Here is a 23,082-nt window from a genome sequence, read left to right on the forward strand (position 1 = left end):
TGTTTGCCTACACTTGGCTACACAATGCATGTCTGCCTACTTGTATGTTTGTCTACACTTGGCTACACAATGCATGGCTGCCTACTTGTATGTTTGCCTACACATGGCTACACAATGCATGTCTGCCTACTTGTATGTTTGCCTACACTTGGCTACACAATGCATATCTGCCTACTTGCATGTCTGCCTACACTTGGCTACACAATGCATGTCTGCCTACTTGCATGTTTGCCTACACTTGGCTACACAATGCATGTCTGCCTACTTGCATGTTTGCCTACACATTACATGTCTGCCTACTTGCATGTCTGCCTACACTTGGCTACACAATGCATGTCTGCCTACTTACATGTTTGTCTACACTTGGCTACACAATGCATGTCTGCCTACTTGCATGTTTGTCTACACTTTGCTACACAATGCATGTCTGCCTACACTTGGCTACACAATGCATGTCTGCCTACTTGCATGTTTGTCTACACTTGGCTACACAATGCATGTCTGCCTACTTGCATGTTTGTCTAAACTTGGCTACACAATGCATGTCTGCCTACATGCATGTTTGCCTACACCTTACATGTCTGCCTACTCGCATGTCTGCCTACACTTGGCTACACAATACATGTCTACCTACTTGCATGTTTGCCTACACTTGGCTACACAAACAAAACAAGTTCCAAAACTCTATCCAATTTTTGTTTTGGAAGAGGGAAGGGGGGATTAGAACCTCAGGTGTCAGGTTTGTATTGCTGTCTGTGTCCCTGTTAGGAAGATTCCCCTTCTGTATTTATCCCGGTGAATGTATCACTGAAAGTAAAAGCAAATCCAACATTTTGAGTTGTCACCAGAACTGGAATAGATGGTAAAAGCTCCAATGGGGACACTAGTTCTGGTGACCCTGCTGACCATAGGGATTTCCCTCACTTTTGAAGGATTCCCTCTCACTGTCACTTGTTGTGGCTATCGGACAGGAAGTGAAGGGTAATCTCCACAATGGGACACAGATGGGGGGAAAAAGCTGACCGGGAGTTATAACCTTCCCTTACTTTATCCCCCCCCCAAAGTTTTGGCTTCAGTTCTACTTTAAGGTTGCCAAATGACTTGATTTCCTCATCTACATTAAAGCACGTGGACGGAGTAACCTCCCCTGTCGGCTACTGTCGGCTGCAGTTACCGTTTGACTGACATCTTTCCACCCAGCTCCTTCAACAAAATTAGACTTGACAAATGTCAATGGAAAAAATGACTTTTGTTGAGCCCAGTTGTGCTTGCAGGGCCACCCATGGATTGAATATCAGCTGATTCAGCAGGAAACAACAGAAATTCCATTCCTCTATGGCCAGGTTTAGCTCTTCATATATGCAGTGGGCAACTTTAGGGTCCATTCACAACTAAGCATTTTGTAGTTCCTTTGTCTAAGGCACATTGGCGAAGGTTTGTTCTCCGTGTGTGCCACGCGTCCCCATTAATTTCAATGGGTTCCTATACACTTGACAAACACGGAAAAGTAGTGCATGTAGCAGAATCTGCAAAATGCGTTCCACATTTTTTCTGAGTTGGTGCGCGTTTTAACGTACGCAAAGGTGGAGGAGGAATGCGTGTTTGGGGTGCCATTAACTAGTAATGGCAATGCAAGCGTGTTTCGCACTTCTGCGCACTTTGCGAATGCACTGCAAAATGCGCATGTTTATGCAAATTTGACGTGCTTTCCCGCAACGCCTAGGTGTGAACTGAACCTTGGTGCAGCAAAACTTAACAAGAGAAATCCCATTGTTTTTCATGGCCTCTGTTCATACCATCGCCTTGTCCCCCTTGTCGCCTGTCAAGGGAAGCTTGAAAAAGTACATAAGCTTCTTTTGGGGCAGAATTTGCATTTTGGACTTTAATGGGGAAAAGTCTTGAGAAATGTGCATTTAAGTGCCTTTTTAGCCCTCATTTACACTGTAATCGGCACGCACGTACAGCTCCGTGCTGCGTGCACGGCCGTATCGAACAGCTCCCGGGAAGGACCGGTGCTGCGTGTGATTAGTACACAGCCCCTGTCCTTCTCTATGGGACTACGCGGCCGTACGCCCCCCTACGCTCACCTGCCCTGCACGTCCGTGCAGGTGAGCGTAATCGTACGCTGACAGGATGGATCCTGTCTGCGTCCAAGCCAGGAAACACGCACCCCTACGGACCTGCACTTGAGGTGAGAGTAGGGGGGCGTACGGCTGCGTAGACCCATAGAGAAGGACAGGGGTTGCGTACTAATCACACGCAGCATCTGTCCTTCCCGGGAGCGGCTCGATACGGCCATGCATGCAGTACGGAGCTGTATGTGCCGGACGATTACAGTGTGAATTAGGCCTTAGGAATTTCCATTTAATAGTCTATGGGGGAAAAAAAGGCATGATTTTGCTCCTGTGCTGCAAAGCATGCATACAAATGCTTTAAATACATGCTACAAAATAACCTGGCTACCCTCATGCTTAGGTATGACTAGAGCTCTAGAATTTTTCTTTCCACCTCTGACTGTAACACATGATAACTATTAAGTGATTTGTCAGAGATTGATGCTGGATATCTATTAGCTTTAATATTATATTGCCGTGCTTTACATAGTCACATGTAAGCACAATTTCCAATGGCATAGCTTTAGATGTGCTGCATTTGTATAATGACAATCATTTATTCTCTACGGTACTGGTCCCATGTTTACAAATACGTGTGAACTAATGGACAATGAATTCTAGTTTTATGGCACTGTAAACTCCTGCCCCTTGCGCTAAATGCGTTGTAACAGGTGTAGGACCTAACTGTGGTATTTCTTTATGTACAGATATATTGCACTGCATACATTTGCTTGTCACGTAGGATACAACTATGCATGTACTCTTGAACTTGACTATCAGGTGAGGCTTGCACTGGCATTCCTCTGCAGGATCACTACACATTAGGGTGTGGATGATGAGGATGAACCAGAAAAAGATATGCAATTTTCCTAATGTGATATCAGTTTTCTTTCCTGTGAACCAACATGATTTTGAGGACGTGGGCACAGACAAATAACTGGGAATTCATTAAAAATGCAATTTATATGTGCAGTTTATGAGCTAGCATGGTCCCCCCCTGCCTTTTAGTACACTCACAGGATATTAATGCAGAGAGCAGCACAGATGTCATTACGTCAGCACTGCTCCCTGCATCATCCAGGACCACTCACTGCCCCGGGAGACACCACTAAGGAAAAGGAGCCAGCGTGCAATCAGAACAAGGTTAATGGAAAAAAAAAGAAGCAAAATACAGCTGGGGTAGTCAGGAGTTGGGCATTAAACAGTGTCACAATATTTCCAGCCTGGTTATGACCAATAACACAAGAAAATGATCCTAGCATAAGAGCGATGCTATGGAGAACCAAAAGTTTTGTGCCTCCTGGCTCCAGTGATATTTAATAAAGGCCCATAATTGCTTATAGAATAATTATTATGACACTTTACTGTAATGATTTCCAATCATGCCATGTATGCCCTGCAGCATTCACTGGATGAAAACACTCTAGAAAGTTTCTTCATTAGCTGAGTGCAAAAAATAACCCAATTCCTAGAAGAAGCAGCCAGTCGCTGGAGGCACTATTGGCATGAAAACCGGTCTTTCACTGCAATGACGACGTTTAAAAAAAAAGTTAGCAGGTGGTTATGATGGTGCTGATGTTTTATGAATTCCCTGAATCCACATGATAGTTTGGGAGGATGACAGATGTAGCATCACTGTTATTTCACACGTCAGCTTTGCTTCTATGTTTCAGAGAAAGGTTATGTTCTTTTCTTATATTTCTTTTACATTGTAAGCTCTCAGGAGCAGAGCCCTCCTATCCCAGCTGTATTCTATTGTATTGTAACTGTACTCTTAACCTTTATTTTGTAAAGCGCTGTGCAAACTGTTGCTGCTATATAAATCCTGTATTATAATAATTATAACAATAATTATCATTATATTTAATTTGTTCAACATTTCCTTCATATCTTGCTTTTCACTGAAGTATGAAGTTATGTTGGATCAGCCAAATGGCTTAGCAGCATGCCAATCCTGTTGAGGTATAGCTTACTTTTTATCTGTACAAGGAAGCTGCCATTATTTGTAAATGGAAAGCTAGGGAAAAGCCCATCTTAACAGCGGGATACAGTACGAATACATGCCTGCAATACTTCCTTGCTCTTTTTCTTCCTGTAAATACCATAACAATAGTAAGCTGTGTTTGGTGTTCCAGTTGCATAACCATAAAGTTTGAAATGTTTTCCAAACTTTTTAAACCTGTATCAGAAATATTTGCAGTTACTGTGACAACAAAGCCATAAACACCTTAAGGAAAGACAGTCGTGCCTGCTTGGATAGAGCGGAGAAGGGAAGGGATAGAGATTTCTATTGCTGCCTGTGTTAGGCCTCATTCACATAGGACTTTAATGTCCGTCTGTGGATTTCTGCGGCTGGAATCACAGGTGGTTTGGACAGAGGCGGCCACTCGCAAAGCAATGACAGGCTAACAGGAGCCACAAATGTCCACCGCAATCTGCATGTATCCACATATCTGGTGGTTGCCATCCGTCAGGGACAGATGTATGACCCTGGATACAGACAGGTTGTGTACAGGGTCGCTCATCTTCCTATCCACAAGTAATCGCTGGAAGTGCGAATACATGCAGATAGATCAGACAGCTGCAACTCTTGTCAGCCTGTCATTGCTTTGTACAGGTGAACGACTGCAGCTGTCTGAAACCCATTGTAATTTTTGCCACAAGATGCCACTAAGTCTTGCCAAAGAAATCAGCAAGCAGACAGAGGGCAGCATCGGAAGCGATGGGACAGGGGGCTGTATTAGAGCTGTGCTGTCACCGGAGCCTGGAGGGACACCAGCCAGAGCATCCTGCTCAGCTCCCTGGCAACCGATGATGTCAGTGGGCTGGACAGAAAGGCGGACTGAGCGTCACAGGTTGCTAAGAGCTTTTAGCAAACTGGGATGCTGTTGCCGCCACACACATCTGCTGCCACACTAATGAGATGGCGACCGTCTCAGGCTGCCTCACTATAGGGATGGCCCTGCTCGGACATTAAATCCTAATGTGAATGAGGCCTTACTATTAGGTAGATTTTCTTTCACTTTACCAAGCTAGAATGTGAAAGGAAGTGTACCCAGTGGTTTTCTAACCCTTTCTCACCCAGTTAATGCAAAATGTCTTGGCTGCAGCTGCACTTTAAAGCAAAAATACAGCTAAAACTTTTATTTTTACATTTTGGAAAATGTGTGGAAGTGTTACGTTTTTTATTGCTGTTTCTGTAACCTTTGGGGAGATTTTCCCTCACTTCCAGTTGTGGTCACAAACAGGACATGTACAAAATCTCTCCAGCGGGGGCACAGAAAGTAATGAAATTGTGTTCTAGCACTGCAAGAACTCGGAGGAATGTGAATGGACCCTGAAGATAACAGTTTCACTTCATCTCACTCTTTAATCTAGAGTGTAATATGATTTGATAGAATGTGATCATAATGGAAGGACTTCTTTAAGGAATATTTATGTAATTGCAGCACTTCTGCATTTGGCTTTGAGTTTAAATGGTTGTTACTGTCATCTCTACTCAGGCAAAGTGACATGCAAATTAACTATTTAATATTGTCTTTCAGATATTGACATGAGCAAAATAGAAGGGACTATTCCATCACCTGAAACTCATGCCCTGAATGCTCAAGACTCAATGATACGTAAAATTTTGGAAGGTAAAGTTATGAATGTTGTAAAAAAGGTTATAACTGTATATAGTTTTTCTAGTGTCTCACCTTTCAAATGACGCTGCTTTCATAACCTTCATTAAACTTTATATTGGTCTAAAGTTCACAGTAAATGTTAAAAATCTTGGAAAGGTCTCTTTTTAAAAAAAATATATATTTTTTATGGTTTTGCATAAATAAAAATACAAACTATACAAAAAACTTTTACAACTGTACAAAGGTGCAGTAAGAACCAACACAAATTGTCTCTTTTATAGGGACTTACCTAAGCTAGTATCTATTCAATTTGTATCCAACCAGAAAGATCCTACATAGTTGTTGGTAGATCTAAAGGAGATTGTGCAGATTATTTGCTGTTGCAGCAATCACATAACACTGAGGCTATAGAATTTTAGATGCAAGACATTTTTTGTGGAGTCCCCATGCCTCTTATTATGTAGATTCATGTGAAAATGTAAATATTAGTGCAAGGCTACTCCTCTAAATAACAATGAGGCCCCCAATTTGGAGTCATTTCCCACAACTTAAACGCTGCTTTACATGTTTTGTTGGATACCAAGCACTAAAGCCTTGATTACGGCCTGTGGCGATGTGCTTTGGGCTTGTGCTAATGGCAGATCCTGTGACCTGTCAGGAGAGGGAGCCTTGACTGGTGGAATCATGCAGTAAGGATGTGGTCAGTAAAATGGACCCCTCAGGGGCGTATCTGCCGCGAGGCAAACAAGGCGTTTACCTTGGCTGGCAGACTTCAGGGGGGCGGCAAAAATGCCGCCCCCAAAACAGTTAGGCAGCCGGGCAGAGGAGGCTGCGGCGTCAAAGGACGGAGTCGGCAAGGAGGCGGCGGTGTAAGAGGCAGAGGAGACGGGGCAGCAGGAGGGGCGAGGTGAAGCAGCAGGAGGGGGCATGGCGAGGCAGGGACCATGCCGGATCAGGAAGGGGCGGGGCCAGGGTGCCGTAGGAAGCTGATACATGCATGACATAACACCGGGTCACTGAAGGGCCGTCGGGCTGCGGAGGAGGCCAGGTCCTGCAGCAGCAGTCCAGCGGTGGTTGAAGCCGGGAACCAAGCAGCAGGTAAGAGGATCACACTGCTGCTAAAGGGACCCTGCAGAGCCCAGCATGGATTCTGCACAACCCACCTGAGAGTCTGTACAGGATCTACCATTCACAGTTCTTTGACAGGTAGAGTTAAACTGCAGTTGACCTCCTTCTGTCCTGCATTTGATTTCCTTCTAAAGTGCATCAGCCTGCTTCAGTTGCATTACATAATGCTCTCACCAGCAAAGGTGATCAATATGCTGTAAAATATTTTGAAACATGATCCTCTAAATATTATAGCACGAGCAACATGCCTGTATTATTACCTGCAGATAAGGATTTATAAATTTTTTTACTGCATTTTCTAGGAAGTAGCCCAGACATTTATGAAAATAAAGAGGATGATAATAACAAGGACGCTACTTACCAGATTTGTAGTAATGAAGAGTATGAAACAGTGTGTGGTGCCACTTCACTCTCAAGTGTAGCCAATATTCGGCCGCCTGTACCCTTCCCAAGACCAGAGGACCTTCCAAAAACAGAACTTTTCATTTCACAGGGTAAGTTCTGCTGTTTCCATAACTCAAAGTCCTTTTGCAGTTTATACATTTGTAAATGTCTTTACTGTTAAAATATTAATTTTATACTGAGCTAAAAGCTTCAGACACATTGTGGTCTACTTGCTTGATATAAGGAGCCTGAAATGCAGCCCCCTGACATAATCAAAGGCCACACATAATATTCAGTAAATGTATTGCTACGGAAAGCTGTTAGTGATTGAACAGAAGATGGTCAGAGGCTGTGAACATGCTATAGGAGTTGTTGTAGACTGCAGATATGCTTCAGGAGACAATCATAGGCTGGCGACATGTTACATAAGACTGCTGAAGTCAACACTTCTACATTTGTGCTCCCTACAGCCCTCTTAAAAATTATTTGTGATTCATTTTTTTTCTCAATTTCTCCTTTATTGAAACATATAAATAAACACATTCGAAATTCAAAATGTGCAAAATCAACGGTGTCAAACAATATATAGAGACCAATTATAAAAGGACACTTCCTTATACAATAGAGATCCATATCATGTTATGAGATAGACTTACAAAACCATCATGGTCCTAGAATCAACCATCGCCTAAGTAGCACTGCAGCACTCGTTCGTCACAAAAAATATGGAACGCTTCACGAATTTGTGTGTCATCCTTGCGCAGGGGCCATATTAATCTTCTCTGTATCGTTCCAATTTTAGTATATGTCCTGCCGAAGTGAGGACTATTTGTGATGAATTTGATATTTTCTCCGCATGATCCATTATTAAAAATCAGAGGAAAAAAAAAACATAAAAAGAGAAAGGGGATGAACATCACAGAAAAAAAAGTAACAAGAACTTTCTACTTGCCCTAAGCCAATCAGATCGAATTACCTCCATATCCTCACCATTTTCTAACTTACTTCTTCTGGTCCTTGCTTCAGCAACCAAAAACTTACAGCCATATAATGAATATATGCGATTGGCATCTAACAAGCCACCAATCACATCCATTCATAAAACTTACGCTCGGCCTTGCCAATATAAACAAACTAGCAGCAGCCAGTGAGCGGCTGCGTGGGGGAGTGTAGAAGACTCCCTTGAATTGAATGTGATCACACCCAGGCTTTCTATGTCCCCCCACGCCAACTGCAGCCTCTTGCTGGCCATTTCCCCATTATTTAAATTTGTTTGTTTTTTTCCGGGATGGCAAGTGGGGAGATTGGTAAACTCTAACCAATTTATTACCAATCAATAAATGCACTTTAACATATGTGCCAGATTTTGCAGTACCCAAATCTGACTATACATGAGCCTTCAGCCTGGAAGAGGGAGGGTCGGAAATCGAAGCAAATCAGGACTTTACTGTTTTGCACAGTGCCACCACTCTGAACAGGAAGACATATCTTCAATGTGGTTGTGTTCCTTTATTTTCCAATCACACACTGGGGAGAGGCCTTGACCATGCTTTATCACTTAACTACAGAGTAGTATGCAGCAAGTTTACACGCCTGACTGCTAACTGGCAGGGGTGCCTAGCTGTAAAAAGAATTGCAAACAGTTCACCTATATGTATTTCAGCTGTGTATTTAGCCATTTACAGACCAAAGGTATCTATAGCTAAGTTATGTGTAGAAATAACATATGTAAAGCAAAAAAAGAAAAGAAAGATCCCTCTATAGCAGGGTAGGCAACCTCGGCACTCTAGCTGTGGTGAAACTACAAATCCCAGAATGCGTCTGTCACTGGGAGTTTTGCAACCTCATGAGACTTGTAGTTCCACAACAGCTAGAGTGCCAAGGTGGCCTACCCCCGCTCTATATATTTGTCAGCTACAGATAACTGAAAACATTAACGCACACTTCCTCATTTTGAGAAAATGCTGGAAATAGTTATCTACCTACTTTGCATACAAAAAAGAGAAACAGACAAATCTGCGTTTGCATTTACAGTATTTATTTAAGAAATCTGTTCATTGTTGGAAATGGCACAGGAAGCAGGACTATGCCTACATCAGTGCTGCATTGGAAATGCCAAGTGCAGTAAGAGATGAAAAAAGTCTATTCAGTAAGACACTGCCCATTGCAATGTCTATGTGGATAGTGCAGGGGCTCCCAGAGACCAATTATTTTTCAAGCTCCCTTGAGACTAAAAAAGAAAACCTTTTTTTTCACGTCACCCCCTGTACTTGATCTTCTAAAATCTAAAATGAAAAGCCCCAAATACTTACCTCTTCTGGTCAAGTCACATGCTATTCCCAGGTCTTCTATCTACTGCTCCGTAGTGTGGGAGGGTCTGGTCTGCAGTGCCCATGTATCTTCCTGATGACGTGGCCATAGGCATCATAGGGCAGCATTCAGTAGTGGAGTCACATGACGGGCCAACACATATCCGGCTAGCAGGGCCAGTGCTAGACTATTTTGTGCCCTAGGCAAGACCAGCTACTTGCACCCCCCTCACGGGGCGCAACCCCTAATCCCTGCGCAGCTCCATCCTCCTGCCAGCTAGCGTTCGCAGGTGAATGTAAGCAGCCAGGAGCAATGGCCAGACTACTATTGGCTATTTTAATTTGAAATAGCCAATAGCAGACTGGATATTGAAACCCCACCCACTGATCAGAGTAGCAGACCTGAGAAAGTTTTCTCTCAGTTCAGCTCCTCTGCTCAGTGGGCAGGTGAAATAACCAGCCTGCTATTGGCTTTTGCAATTTGAAATAGATGGGGGTGGGGGGCAGGTAGCAGTGCGCCCTAGGCGGCTGCCTAGTTTGCCTAGTGGGAGCACCGGCCCTGCCGGCTAGACAGGAGAAGAGATCACGATACTAGAAGAGGCACCTTGGAGATCATGTGACGGTATGGCTTTTAGCTGCATGTGGGGTAGGGGGGAATAAAAAAAAAGTTTATTGTAATCAAATCAGTGATTACAGGGATCTCATTAGTTACTGTAGTTGCCCTCAGTAGCGTCACAAGGGGGGTGCGGCCCGCACCCGGGTGGCACCGTTGGAGGGGTGACACCATTGGAGGGGTGACACCAAAATGACTGACAGTCATTTTGGTGTCACCCCCTTCTGAAAAGTCAGGGAGAGGACCCGGCGGCATACCATGACACCCGGTTACCACTCCGGGTGTCACCCAGCCTCGGGACGCCCCTGGTTGCACTATCACATATCAATCATAAATCATTAAAAAAAAGCATTTTTTTATGCAAGCAACTGAATTTGACCTGGTTTCAGCCTCTTACAGGCCCCTGTTCAGCAGGGCTGAAGTGTGAGAGGAAGAAGCAGCACAGGGACCCAGTCAGTTTATGTGCTGACAAGAAGTATTCTGATAGGAGAGAAAGCAGAGTGACAGAGAGATGGACACATCATGAGCACACATTGCAGCAAAAGCTGTTTTTGGTATTTTATGGTTTTATTTATTTTTATGTTATTATTTTTGGCTGTAGTTCCTCTTTAAATAAGCCTTCAAGTGCCTCGATTCCCTAAGCGAGCTATGTACTGCTCATGTTAAATACATCCTTTTTCCTACAACTGCACATTTTTTTAACTGGAAAGTTTTTGTTTGTGATGTTTGCATTTTATAACGCCCACATTTTTACGTGTGGGTGTAAATTTGAGCATGAACTACTGAGCTCTGTCAAGCAACAGACTTTTTGAAAATATTTACATGCAATAATTAATATTGACTGTCTAAAACAACACAAATTAATTGTTTTATTAAAAATGTTTTATCCTGACCATACTAAAGAAAGAAAACATTTACAAAACCAATGTACATCCCCTTAAAACACTGATAGTAAACTGCTGATGCTGGGCTAAAATCAGATCATTTACCCAAATAACGTTAAAGCCCTCCTCCAGTCACAACTTTAGCTTCAAATGGTAGCGCATTCAGTACACTGCCAGTCACTTTTCACTTTGTAAGGGCTTCTTTGCCTACTTTTATTAACGCACAATTCAAAGAAAAGTCCATACAGGTGTTCCCTCGCAGGGGTTTTCAAACATGAAGAACTGTTTTCTGTCCCCACAACAACAGTTTTCAGTCTCACCGACTTCAAGTTGGTCCCTTAACTTAAACGTCCACTGGCCACACAGGCATGTTTTTTTGCCACACAGGAAGACTGCTTGTTGGCCACAGAGGGAGATTGCCACTCAGGCTGCTGTTTTTCCACACAGCCTGCTCTCATACAGCCGGATTTTCGCACAGGCTGCTGCCACACAGGCGGTTGCCACACAGACGGGTTGCCACACAGGCTGCCTGCTCCCCAGTCCACCAAACACACAGTCTGGCTCTAGGGTGGGGCTGTTCTCGTAGGATGCTGGGGCTTCTTGTAGAGGCCCTAACAAGCCAGCTAGCTTCAGCTGGGCTTGTTACCTCAGAGCCTCCAGCCCTCTCAGCACTTCCCCCAAGAGGAAGAACTTCATTATTACACCTAAACACAGACATCCCCATCTGCCTGCTGCCACAATACACATACACACACACGTAGATAGATGTATATATTGGACCTTTTTTACATGATTAGTCATTATGCTTTGTCAGTGTTGTAATCCAGATACCAATAACAGAAAACTTAACCAGGGTTGAGAGTTTCACTGCAGTTAAAGTGTATGTAAAGCCAAAACTTCTTCTTTCAGTTTTGGATAGAGTAAGAAAGTGTCATAACCCCTGCCAAGTTTTTCTTGTAGTCCGTATCTCCACAGGGGAGATTAACCTGCTATACTTGGCCTGGTGACCATTGTCTGTGGTACACAAAGTGATGGGAAATTCAACATTTTAGAAATGTTACAGGAACACAGGAGGATGCCTGTTTTTGAGTCAACTGGTTTCCTCTTACTTCCTGTTGTGTGTGTAGAACAGGAAGTGAAAGGAAATCTCCCTGACACAACCTAAAATAAAAAAAAACTGGTACCTTTCCTTTCTAACCCTTCCCTACTCTAGCCAAAACTAACAAAAAGTTTTTGTTTTACATACACTTTAAGCACCATACCTTAATTCACATCAGACTGCCTCCTAGAATTCTACGCTAATACGGTCTTGTATGTATTAGAAATAAATTTAACTGCAACTTTGTTAGGAAATTAAAACAAGCCCCAGGTTTACAGAACATTTCTGGAGTGACATTTTGCAAGGATGAAACATTTCGATGTGTTGACAATTACCCTTATGCCTGAAGCAGTGGCATATCCGGTGTATGGCACATGCCCTGGGCGTCACTTGAAAGGCGGGCACTACTCCATGGGTCGCCGAAAGTTCACGTTCTCGCTGAGACCACAGTTTTTTTTTCTTTCCCCACCCCTTTCCCATACACATCTCCTGCCCAGATCTTACATGCTCTGGCTGTTGTTCCACCAATCACTGGTTGCCAGGAGCTGGGCAGGATGCTGGCCAGAGTATCCCAGGTTGCTAAGAAACGGGTGGGAGATGTGTGAGAGCCATATACATCTCCCTGCCTAGCTCTTAGCAACCAGAGCAAGTGGGGAGATGTGGATGCGGGCTGGATGTTCTGGCCAGTGCCCTACCCGGATCCTGGCAACTAGTGACGTCACTGGTTGCCAGGAGCTGGGCGGGATGTCGGCCAGAGCTTCCGTTGCTTATTCGGGCGGGAAGATGTATATGGCCCTTACTGCTGGCCAGGATGCCAGGGGTGCACTTTTTTTGTAGATACGCCTATGGCCTGCAGTCACCTAAGCTGGCTGCCTGACTCCTAAATATGAACAGTCAAATTGTGTGGCCAGCTACAAAGAGACAGTCAGCCCTACTGTAGACATCTCAGCCATGGCTTATCAGGAGAAAGTACAATAGTGATCAGGCAAGGTTTTCCAACTTGTAAGATCACTACTTCCTTCACAAGCATAGCTTGGCTAGGCTTCAAAATACTTTTTACTGTAAAAATAGGAGCTTCAAAATACTTTTTACTGTATTTATAGCTACTGTAAAGCCATAATAATGTGATAATACATTTTCCCTAGTGTTTGAACCGAAAATGCCAGTGCCAAGAAATGAGAATGTTTATGTGGACTCTTTTATTTCGAGAACATGTAAGTGTACTCTAAAAATACTATTTACATGCCAACTGATTACTTCTAACTGAACTATACAGTATAAGAATAATCTACAGACATTTTATAGGCAGTCATCTTGTGTCATTCTAAGAAACATGTAGTCAATCAGTAAAGTGCTGATGGCATCTGGGAAAAATGCAGGTTTGCTAAAATTGGATTATTCAATGAATGTAAAATCCAATTTAAAAGATTTTTCAGGATTCTCACAGGGCTTCTGGCCAAAACTGCCATGTGAGCCTGTGAATAATCAGTTTTGGGGGATTTCTTTTTTGCAGTCTCGACACTACAATTTATTATTGTGGGTCTGTGGTAGTCATCTATTCAGGTTGAATGTGGTTTGTTTTGATGTAGTATAGTATCATTAGACTTCCAACCTTTAAGAGTTGGAGACCATTTTGAGTAATTAAAATAGATTTTTCTAAGTTTTATCAAATACAATTTAGAAGATTTTTCAGCATTGTCACAGGGCTTCTGGCCAAAACTGTGACGTGAGTCTGTGAATAGATAATCAGTTTGGGGGGAGGGGGGGTTGCAGTCTTGACGCTTTGATTTATTTTTGTGGTCCTGTGGTAGTCATCTATTCAGGTTGAATGTGGTTAGTTTTGATGTAGTATAGTATCATTAGACTTCCAACCTAAGAGTTGGAGACCATTTTGAGTATTTCAAATAGATTTTTCTAAGTTTTATCAAATCCAATTTAGAAGATTTTTTCCGGATTTTCATGTGGCTTCTGGTTACAATTACGGCATGATTCTGTGGATAGATAATCAATTTAGTTTCACCAGAAAGTACATTGGGGGAAGGGGGAAAGTCCAAACAAGTGACACTCTAGGACCATTAGTATAGTTAGCAATTTAGGTAAATTAATAACCTGCTTCTATAATAATAAAAACATTTATCTACATCTGCATATTTATGAGAGAGTTTTAAAGCACTATCAAGGCACATTTGTCAAAATAGTTCCTATGGGTACTTATGCTTAACTAAAAGAGTACCAACTTTTGGATATATTGAATTACTTAACTAACAGCAAAGTTTACTAGTCGGTTACCCATAGCCCTTCAGAAAAGTACTGTAACCCATGACTGGATTATGTGTTGCTTATGAGTAGTTTTTTCTTTTAAACAGCAAGTATTTCGATGAGGAGAGACCGCCACCAGTCAAGTGTCTACGACCCCTTTGCTGGCATGAAGACCCCAGGTCAACGGGAATTAATTACTTTACAAGAACGTGTCAAACTAGGTATTGTTTCCGTTGACGAAGCAGTACTCGAATTTAAAGAATGGCAATTAAATCAAAAGAAAAGATCTGACTCCTTCAGGTACCAGCAGGTATGTATTGACATAAGTTAAAAAAAACATTAATATGTTTGTACAACTTGTATGATCTATGACAACAGACATAACTAAGTAGCTGAGAAGTCAGTCAAGGACATGAGTTGAGAGTTTTGCCCATGCTCATAACTAGTGCCACTCTAAATCATCATTGCTTGCTTAGTGGTCATTACACAACAGGCTTATTTCCGGCAATGATATTACTTGAAGTGTTAGAGGTAATGAATTTCTCCCCTGACTCATATGAGAGTGTTTCGGCCTAGTGATTGGCCACTCAGCCCCGAGCATTGTGTGCTAGGAAAAGGGAGAAGGTCACATTCTCCCCCATACCCAGAAATTCAGAGTATTTCTCAGTGCTTTCGCAGTCAATGGAGCAGAGCAAAATTGAGTACCATGCAGGACAAAGCAACAGTTTTACATTAAAGCACCTCCATCCCTTCCCGGCAGCTCATCCTCATCTTTCCTTTGCTCCTCTATCACTCCATTCAGCCCACTGGGAGTAAAGAACATGCCCAATGCTTTTGGATATGGAGGAGCATGTCACTCATTCCATGTGATCACGTTGGTATTTGGTAATGTGCACAGCCCTGACACATGGGGGTGGGGAGAGTCCTCAGCCCAGTGCATGATCTAGAGTGACTTTTGGAGCTTGCAGGAGGCTTCCTTTAATTTCTTTTAGCAGCTGAAGAGAGTGTATAGTAAAGGAAAAATCCAGCCGCACTCCGTTCTATGCTGAATCAGTTTATTGGAAGTTCGTCAGTGTAAGGGGCGTGCCTCATGACTCCGCCCCATCTTGTTCGAGCAGTCGGCTTAAAGCCGCTGCTCACTAATTGATCAGCGTCCACTGTTGGTTGTAGCAGGACGATGATCAATCAGTTGTCCTCCCAGCCGGACCTACTACCTCAGGACACAGCACCTCCGTATGAGTCTCCCTGCTAAGATAAAGACTCCACAAAACCGCAAGCACATGGACTAGTACCCACGTGAGATCTGGAAACTAATGCAGGCCTACTCCATTTGATTGTGCTTACTGTTCTAATTGCCATATAAGCTGGCTTGATATTAGCTGTGTGCTGAACTTCATGGACTTTGCATGTTAATCACTGCTGTTGCTAATAGCCATTAACCCTGCTTGATATTAGCTGTTGTGCTGAACTTCATGGACTTTGCATGTTACTCACTGCGGGTGCTAGTTGCCGCTAACCCCGCTTAATAATAGTTGTGATGCTGAAGGTCAGTTACACTGACTAGCTTTCTAAATTAGCTTCCGTCTCTACCGACTTGGGGCTGGATGTTCCAGTCATTACCATAGCCTCTTTGATAGCCTCCTCGTTGCCTGGGTTTCCCAAATCTTCATATGGGGTATGATGTGAAGCAGCTCCCTCTCAGCCTATACAAATACAGGGCACCAGAGGCCCAGCTGCAGAACTGATCCCCATCCTTCCACCTGGAAGGTATACTCCGCAGTTGAGATCCATATACATACCCCTATAGCAAGGCGTTACAGTAAGTGACATTGAGTCCTGCCCAAGGTCCCCGGTCTGACATGTCTCACCCAATCCTGCAGTCATAGAGATGAATTGGGTGAAACATGTCAGGGGGACGGATCTCGGGCAGGACTCAATGCCACTGACAAACTTTCAATAAACTAATTCAGCGTAGAACGGAGTTACTATATATGTTTGGTTGTAGCGAGGGCACACTCCTGCCAGCGAGCATTCAGCTGTCTTTCCCCTGCTAAAGCCATGGAGGAGCTTTATTTCTATACCTTTGTATAGCTGAAAAGAGTGGCCAGTGAGCAAAGGAAAATGAGTATGTGCTGTTAGGGGGTGAAGGCAATAGAGTAACCTTTTTGGTTTGCCCTACATGGGCAAATCACAGGTTCACTTTAAGTGCCCATTCAGATCGCAAACTTGTGGTATGCTCTATATAATGTGAGCTTGCTGGTATGCATTGTGAAAGGAAGGGGGGTGATGCATTGTTCCATGCATCACACTGTTTACTTTTTTCTCAATTTATTAAAGTGACATTAATGCCACACCCCCCCCCCCAATCCTCTTCTCTGATGTCTTCTTTGATGTCCCACGGAGTCTGTGCCGGTGTACGCTGCTCCATATACTTACCTTGTGTCTCTCCTCGTCTCCCGGCGGGAAACATCTGAACTGCGCATGCGCCCACCCCAAGATCCTTTGCGGCCTCCCAAGAAAGTTTCAGATTCGTGATTTATTTTGAAAAAAATCTTTTTGCATATATCTACTGCTGGCTAGCAGTAGATATATGCAAAAACAAATGATGGTTTAATAACCTTTTAAAGCCAAACTTCAGGAAAAAAATATAATTTATACACCACACTTGGTATGTAAGTTATTATTATAAAGCTGTGTGTTATGTGCAGAGAGCTGCTACCAAGTATAAAAATCTTATACCGGTACAGTGAAGTGCACCAGTCGCATCACCCGCCCCTCCATATTGCCTGCTTATTCACAAAATGCCTTGCATTTTCTTCAAAGAAAAATATATATGACTGTTTATTGTTATCACTTTCAGGAAAATCTTCGAAGATTAAGAGACAGTATTAACAGGAGGCGGGATGAAAATAAAAAGCTTAAGAAATCAGGTATCTAGTTTTTTTGCATCCATATTGTTTCAAACACAATGCTGTATTTTTCTGGTGAAATGTAAATCTTTTTATGTATCTCTGTCTGTAATTTATACAACAGCGACTCTGTTCTTCTATCTGCTTTCCAGATTAAACTGTATCTAAATCCAAAAACGAAAATGCAATGTATTGCAGCTTACCAGTCCTTAGATGTAGTGGGTCCGTTCGTTTTTTTAAGCTTTCTTTCCTTTCTTTTTACCCGGTGATCCTGCCAGTAACACACTTCCTGTGCTAGGTTGACAAAGCTCACACGCTGTACTGTATCTATGGTAGAACAGAGTTGTCATTCTAGGATAGGAAGTATGTTATGACTACAGAACACTTCCCCTTTCTCCATAACGTGGGGAAAGGCATTCTGTAGTCTACAGATACTAACTAACAATTGCTTATTATTATTACTCATTATTTTCCTGACAGTATCAACAGCTTTTTTTTTGCACTTATTAAACAGATATAATAAATCACTATCTATTGTATATGTAACAGACCAAAGAGGAAGCAAATAAGAGAAGTTAATTGTTAGGGTCTACATACACTTTAACCCTTTTGCTGCCAAGGCATTTTTTTGCGGTTTTTTTGCACACATGTTATAAACCACATTTTAGACCTGAAAATTACTTGAAACCCCCAAAACCTTATATATATTCTGAAAGCAAATAACCTGTAAAATGAAATGCCGGCAGTTGCAAATTTTTACGTCGCACGATATTTGTGCAACTCTTTATCAAACCCAAAAAGTTAGTAAAAAATGCACTTAAAGGAGAACTGAGGTGAGTGAAAATCACTTATCCTCATAGTTCGAGCCGACGTGTGATAATGAAACTGTCACACGTCGGCTCAATAGATCGGGAAGTGAGCTCACTCACTTCTCAATCATCTCTCTGCAGAGAGCCGTGACTGTCAGTCACAGCTCCCTACAAGGATTCCCCCCTCACCGCTCCTCCAACGCTCACTGGATGAACGGACGGGGAGGGGGCGGGTACAGCTGGCTCTGCCACTAGATAGGCAGCGTCAGCTGTCACTCACGCAGCTGGGTGGATCTCGACAGTAATGTCGGGATCCGTCCCGGCTGCAACGGTCTCAGCATACTGCGTGACCCTTAAGAGAATTATGGGGAAAAGCACTTACCCCATAGTTCTCTTATAAGTTAATTCTAGTGCCCAAAAAACACAATATAATACCCATATTACCCATAAAAAATGAGGTCCCAACAAGTGGATAGATACCCAACATGCCCAGGTTAAAAATTGCACACGTCTGTAAAACGGGGGCAAAATACTGTACCCCAAATTGTCCATAGGCGATACTTTAAAAGCCCGTACAGGTCATTAGTTTAGAGATATCCATGAATATTGGCCCTACCAATATTGCTCTCACTCTGGTTCACATGACGATAATTAACATGTGTAGCGCGCTAGATGTTTTTATACATAGGGCGGACCCGATGCGTGTTTGCGGGGGACTTTACATTACATTGTTTTTACTTAACTTAGTTGCTATCACATAAGGGGGCTTACAAGGGTCTACTCTTCTCAATCAGGCCTTATCAGTGATATAGGAGGGCAGCCTGGAATAAGCAAATATGACGGCCCCAAAGTACACATGTAATCACAAATTACACATAAAAACAAAGCTTCTAACATATAACACACTATGATAAGATTATTTACTTTTAACTTATTTTTTCCATATCTTAAAAAAATGTTTCTGTATTTTTACACTGTATTAAAGGGAAGCAGATAAAAAAATATTTTTCTTTTAGTCTTTATGTCATTTAACTCCTTTTTTACTTATGTGCAATTACCCAAAAGCTACTAGAAAATTAAGGTAATGAGACAAAAAAATTATGAGAGGGGAAGTCAGCGCTGTAGGATCAGAGAGAGGAGGGGGGGATCTCTGCGGGCAGCGATGATAGTCGCTTCTCTCAATGTCACACGTCGGCTCTAACTATGAGGATGAGTGTAAATCACTCACCTCATAGTTCTGCTTTAAAGACTGAGAAAAAAGGAACAAGGAGAGGAGACCACACCAGCATTGCAGGGCTCATTCCTAGTCTAATGGGCAGGCTGAAGGGGAAAGGGTATAGCGACACAGAAACTTTAAGAGCCAATTCACGCCAGCTGCTCTGTTAAACGCACAGCAGCTGGTGTGCGTTGCCCGACACAGTGAAGTGTAAAAAGGTTTTTGTAGAACTGTATTGAAATGTCACAAGTGATATTTCATTCAGTTCTACAGGCCCAGCGGGGTGTAAGGCGGTTGTTCCGAGTAGCATCCCGCTGTGCTAAAAAAGTACAGCATGCCATACTTTTTTTTCAGCGAACACCACTGCTTTCTTATGGTGGTGGTGTAAACCGAGCCCATCCCTGACAAGGCAAACAACGGGCCAGCGCAGCCCTAAATCTTAGTCTTATCATTCTCCTTCTTAGAACATCAGACAGGAAATCCTGAACTAATAGAGAAGCTTGCTCTCCCTGGTCTGATTCTGAATGTTCTGTACTGAAATAAACAATGGTGGGGGACATACAGTACATACTGTGAGTGTGCTGGGTACTTATTTGGTTAAATAGGTTAATGTGTTTATATATACTCATTTCAACAACTTTTCTCTTCTTTAAATGTACCAAGTGCATTAATTTATAGAAATTTACATGCTGTAAAATATACAGTATTTTATCGTGTAAACTGTAAAAACAATACTTACACACACACACACACTTCTTAGTCTGATTGTCAAGCACCACCATACAAAGAAATGTAAAATAATATTTTAGAACAATCTTATGGACTGATAAAAAGGCATTGTGATTTTATTTGCAAGTAATCTAATCGAAAATTACATTTTATAAATGTATATACCGGGCTGCAAGAATCTTTTTAACAATCATCTTCTATTTTAGAATTAGAAATCACAACGCCCATTCCCCGTGGGCAGAATCCAGAGGTAAAGCATGAGTATGGGTTATATGATACAAGCTTGGTTCCTCCAAAAGTAGGACTTAGACGAGGAGACTGGAAGACAGAAAGTACATCTAGCACTGCAAGTAGGTATCTTTTTTTTCATACAGTCTTAGAGTCTCTCAGTCCCTTCAAATAGTCAGTGTCATTTTCCAAGGAAGGTGACATCTTGGCTGAACTGGCTAATGCAATTTCCTATAACTCATCCAGCCATTGCTTTCCTTCTTAAAATGAAGCAATAGTCACAATAAAACCTTGCAGCACAGGATGTCAGTGGAAAAGACGATAATATATTCAAGTTTCCATATGCCTCCCTCATAATTTAAAGAAAAACTTTGGCCCAAAACGTTTCTAAACCCTTTCAGTGGGGCTACCACCCTACACCCGCACTGCAAGGGTTGAGTGCTCATTTTCGTCTAGGTGCTAAAACAAAAAAGATTCTCAGAGCCGGCTTGCTCATAGAGCGGTCCTTCCAGTCTCTCTCCCCCTCCTCTCCAGGGGTCTAAGGTCCCATAAGTTATTACGTCCAATACAGTGTATAGAACGTGAGGACACTGAGGGACATACCATCGCTGCAGTGGAGTAGGATACAGGCTGGAGGGAGCGCTGTCACAGTTGGCCAGCTCAGAGGAACAGGTGAGTATAACTTTGGTTATTTTTTTTGCACCTAGACCAGAATCGAACACTTAACTCTTGAGGTGCGGGTGTAGCCCTACTGCAAGGGTTAAGAAAAGTTTTGCCCAGAGTTCTTCTTTAAGGCTGCTCTGATATATACATAGGATAAAAATGGTAGAACAAGTTTTATATTTTAGTGTTAATTTGATGGATGGCACAGGTCAATGAGACAGGTTTGACGTTTTGGAGAACCCTAATAAAAGCTCTACTATGTTTGTTAGTTGCTTCAAGTCATACATCTGTGCCTTCTTCTTAAATCTGAACGTCAGGCAGATATGAAAGGCAAACATTAAGGCTGCTCTGTATTCATTCATACATCATTAAATGTACTTTAATAAATCCAAGAAGTGTGAGTAACTGAATTTGCCTTAATATCAACCTCTTGCAGTCCCTGTACAGCAGAGAATAGGCTTGGAGAGGCAGAAGCAGCACAAGGAGCCAATCAGTTTTACTGTAGTGTTCATGTGCTAACAGTGAACGTGCTGATAGGGTAAGAAATGAGGTCCCCATAGTTCTCTTAAGGGTCACGGGAGGACATATACTAGTGTCCTCCGGTGACCCAAAGCTCAGTAAATCGCGAGCTACAGCTCGCAGTATACTGAGACCACCGCAGCCGGGACAGATCCCGACAATGCTGTCGAGATCCACCCAGCTGCGTGAGTGACAGCGGGCTCTGCCTATCTAGAGAAGGGCTGTAGCTACCATGGGGCGAGTGAGGCACTCGCCTCAGGCGCAGCTGAGAGGGGGCGCAGCTTTACATCACTTCCTATTCATTCATGAGTTTCTCAATGGGTAGAAGCACTCACCATAGAGGCTTCAAACCATTGATAACTGGATAATCGTAAATATTTTACTACAGAAACAGAAACTAAAAATGTTTTAATTAGTTTCGTCAAACAAAACAAATTTTTATGCTATTTTGGATTTGGCCACCAGCGCATTCTGCTCATGCATGACACCATCCTGGAGGCGGCACGCATGATGTCACATGATACGTGTGACATCACACGTCTGTTGGGGGGGGGGCACAATTTTCTGTTCTTGCCCCCCCCCCCGTCCATTCCTTCAGTCAACGCTGGAGGATCGGAGCGAGGAGGGGAATCCCTGCAGGGAGCCGTGACTGGCAGTCACATCTCTCTGCAGGAAGATGATCGAGAGGTAAGCGAGCGGCGGTATGTGTTCGCTCACTTCCCGATCTATTGAGCCGATGTGTGGCAGTTTAATTGTCACACGTCCACCCGAACTATGAGGATGAGTGATTTTCATTCACCTCATAGTTCTCCTTTAAGCTGCTTCTCCTTTCACTGTACAGTTACAGGCTGGAGGCAGGACAAAACCTGTATTTAACTGCTGCAGAGAAAAATCAGGTCTCCCATCCTGCTCATTCTTTACTTTAAGAGCTTTTACAATGTGGAATAGTCTTCCATAAAAGGATGGATGTGTCTCTAAATGGACAAAATATAAACAGCAACAATGTAAATGTAAAGGAAATTAATATTGTAGAATGTTGAACCAATGAGTTAGTGATTCCCTTTCAGTTCAGAGCGATAGAGAATCACCAGCACTCAGAAAATATTGTTTAGATCTTGGTGTTCATTTATTGAAACAACGTCACGTGTCAGAAAGCCATCGTGGGGTCCCTTTCTACTGACATTCTGCACTGCAAGGTTTTATTGTGACCCTGATAAAGGGACTCTACGTGGCCCCAAAATGTTGGCTTTCTTACACATGTGACGTTGTGTTTCAATAAATGAACACCAAGATCTAAACGATATTTTCTGAGTGCTGGTGATTCTCCATTCCTCTGAACTTGAAGATACACGGCACCATCCGTGTTTATCACTGCGAGCACCATAATATCTACTGGTTTCAGATGCTATAAGGAGTGCAGGAGATACAGCTATACAAAACATTGATTGCCTTTGGGGATCTGGAAGGATCAAACTGGACCACATTTTATAAAGTTTCCTTTCCTTTGGAAGAGCTGTGGGATTATTCATTTATTTTATGGTTAAACTTGCTGGACATGTGACTAGGGTCTTCAGTATATCTTGAAATCTATGA

General features: G+C 42.7%; 1 protein-coding gene across 1 annotated transcript in view; it reads left to right on the forward strand.

Annotated features, from left to right (window-relative positions):
- PIK3AP1 (phosphoinositide-3-kinase adaptor protein 1) overlaps positions 1-23,082 on the forward strand; it is a 76,760-nt gene that overhangs the window by 47,939 nt on the left and 5,739 nt on the right. The window contains exons 10-15 of the mRNA XM_018564463.1: positions 5,681-5,769; positions 7,203-7,362; positions 13,303-13,371; positions 14,524-14,726; positions 17,277-17,346; positions 20,286-20,429. Of these exons, the coding sequence (XP_018419965.1) occupies positions 5,681-5,769; positions 7,203-7,362; positions 13,303-13,371; positions 14,524-14,726; positions 17,277-17,346; positions 20,286-20,429 (735 nt within the window). The remainder of the gene's footprint in view (positions 1-5,680; positions 5,770-7,202; positions 7,363-13,302; positions 13,372-14,523; positions 14,727-17,276; positions 17,347-20,285; positions 20,430-23,082) is intronic.

The sequence above is a fragment of the Nanorana parkeri genome, unplaced genomic scaffold, assembly GCF_000935625.1.
Source record: "Nanorana parkeri isolate BGI_ZX_2015 unplaced genomic scaffold, ASM93562v1 scaffold753, whole genome shotgun sequence".
Taxonomy (NCBI): Eukaryota; Metazoa; Chordata; class Amphibia; order Anura; family Dicroglossidae; genus Nanorana; species Nanorana parkeri.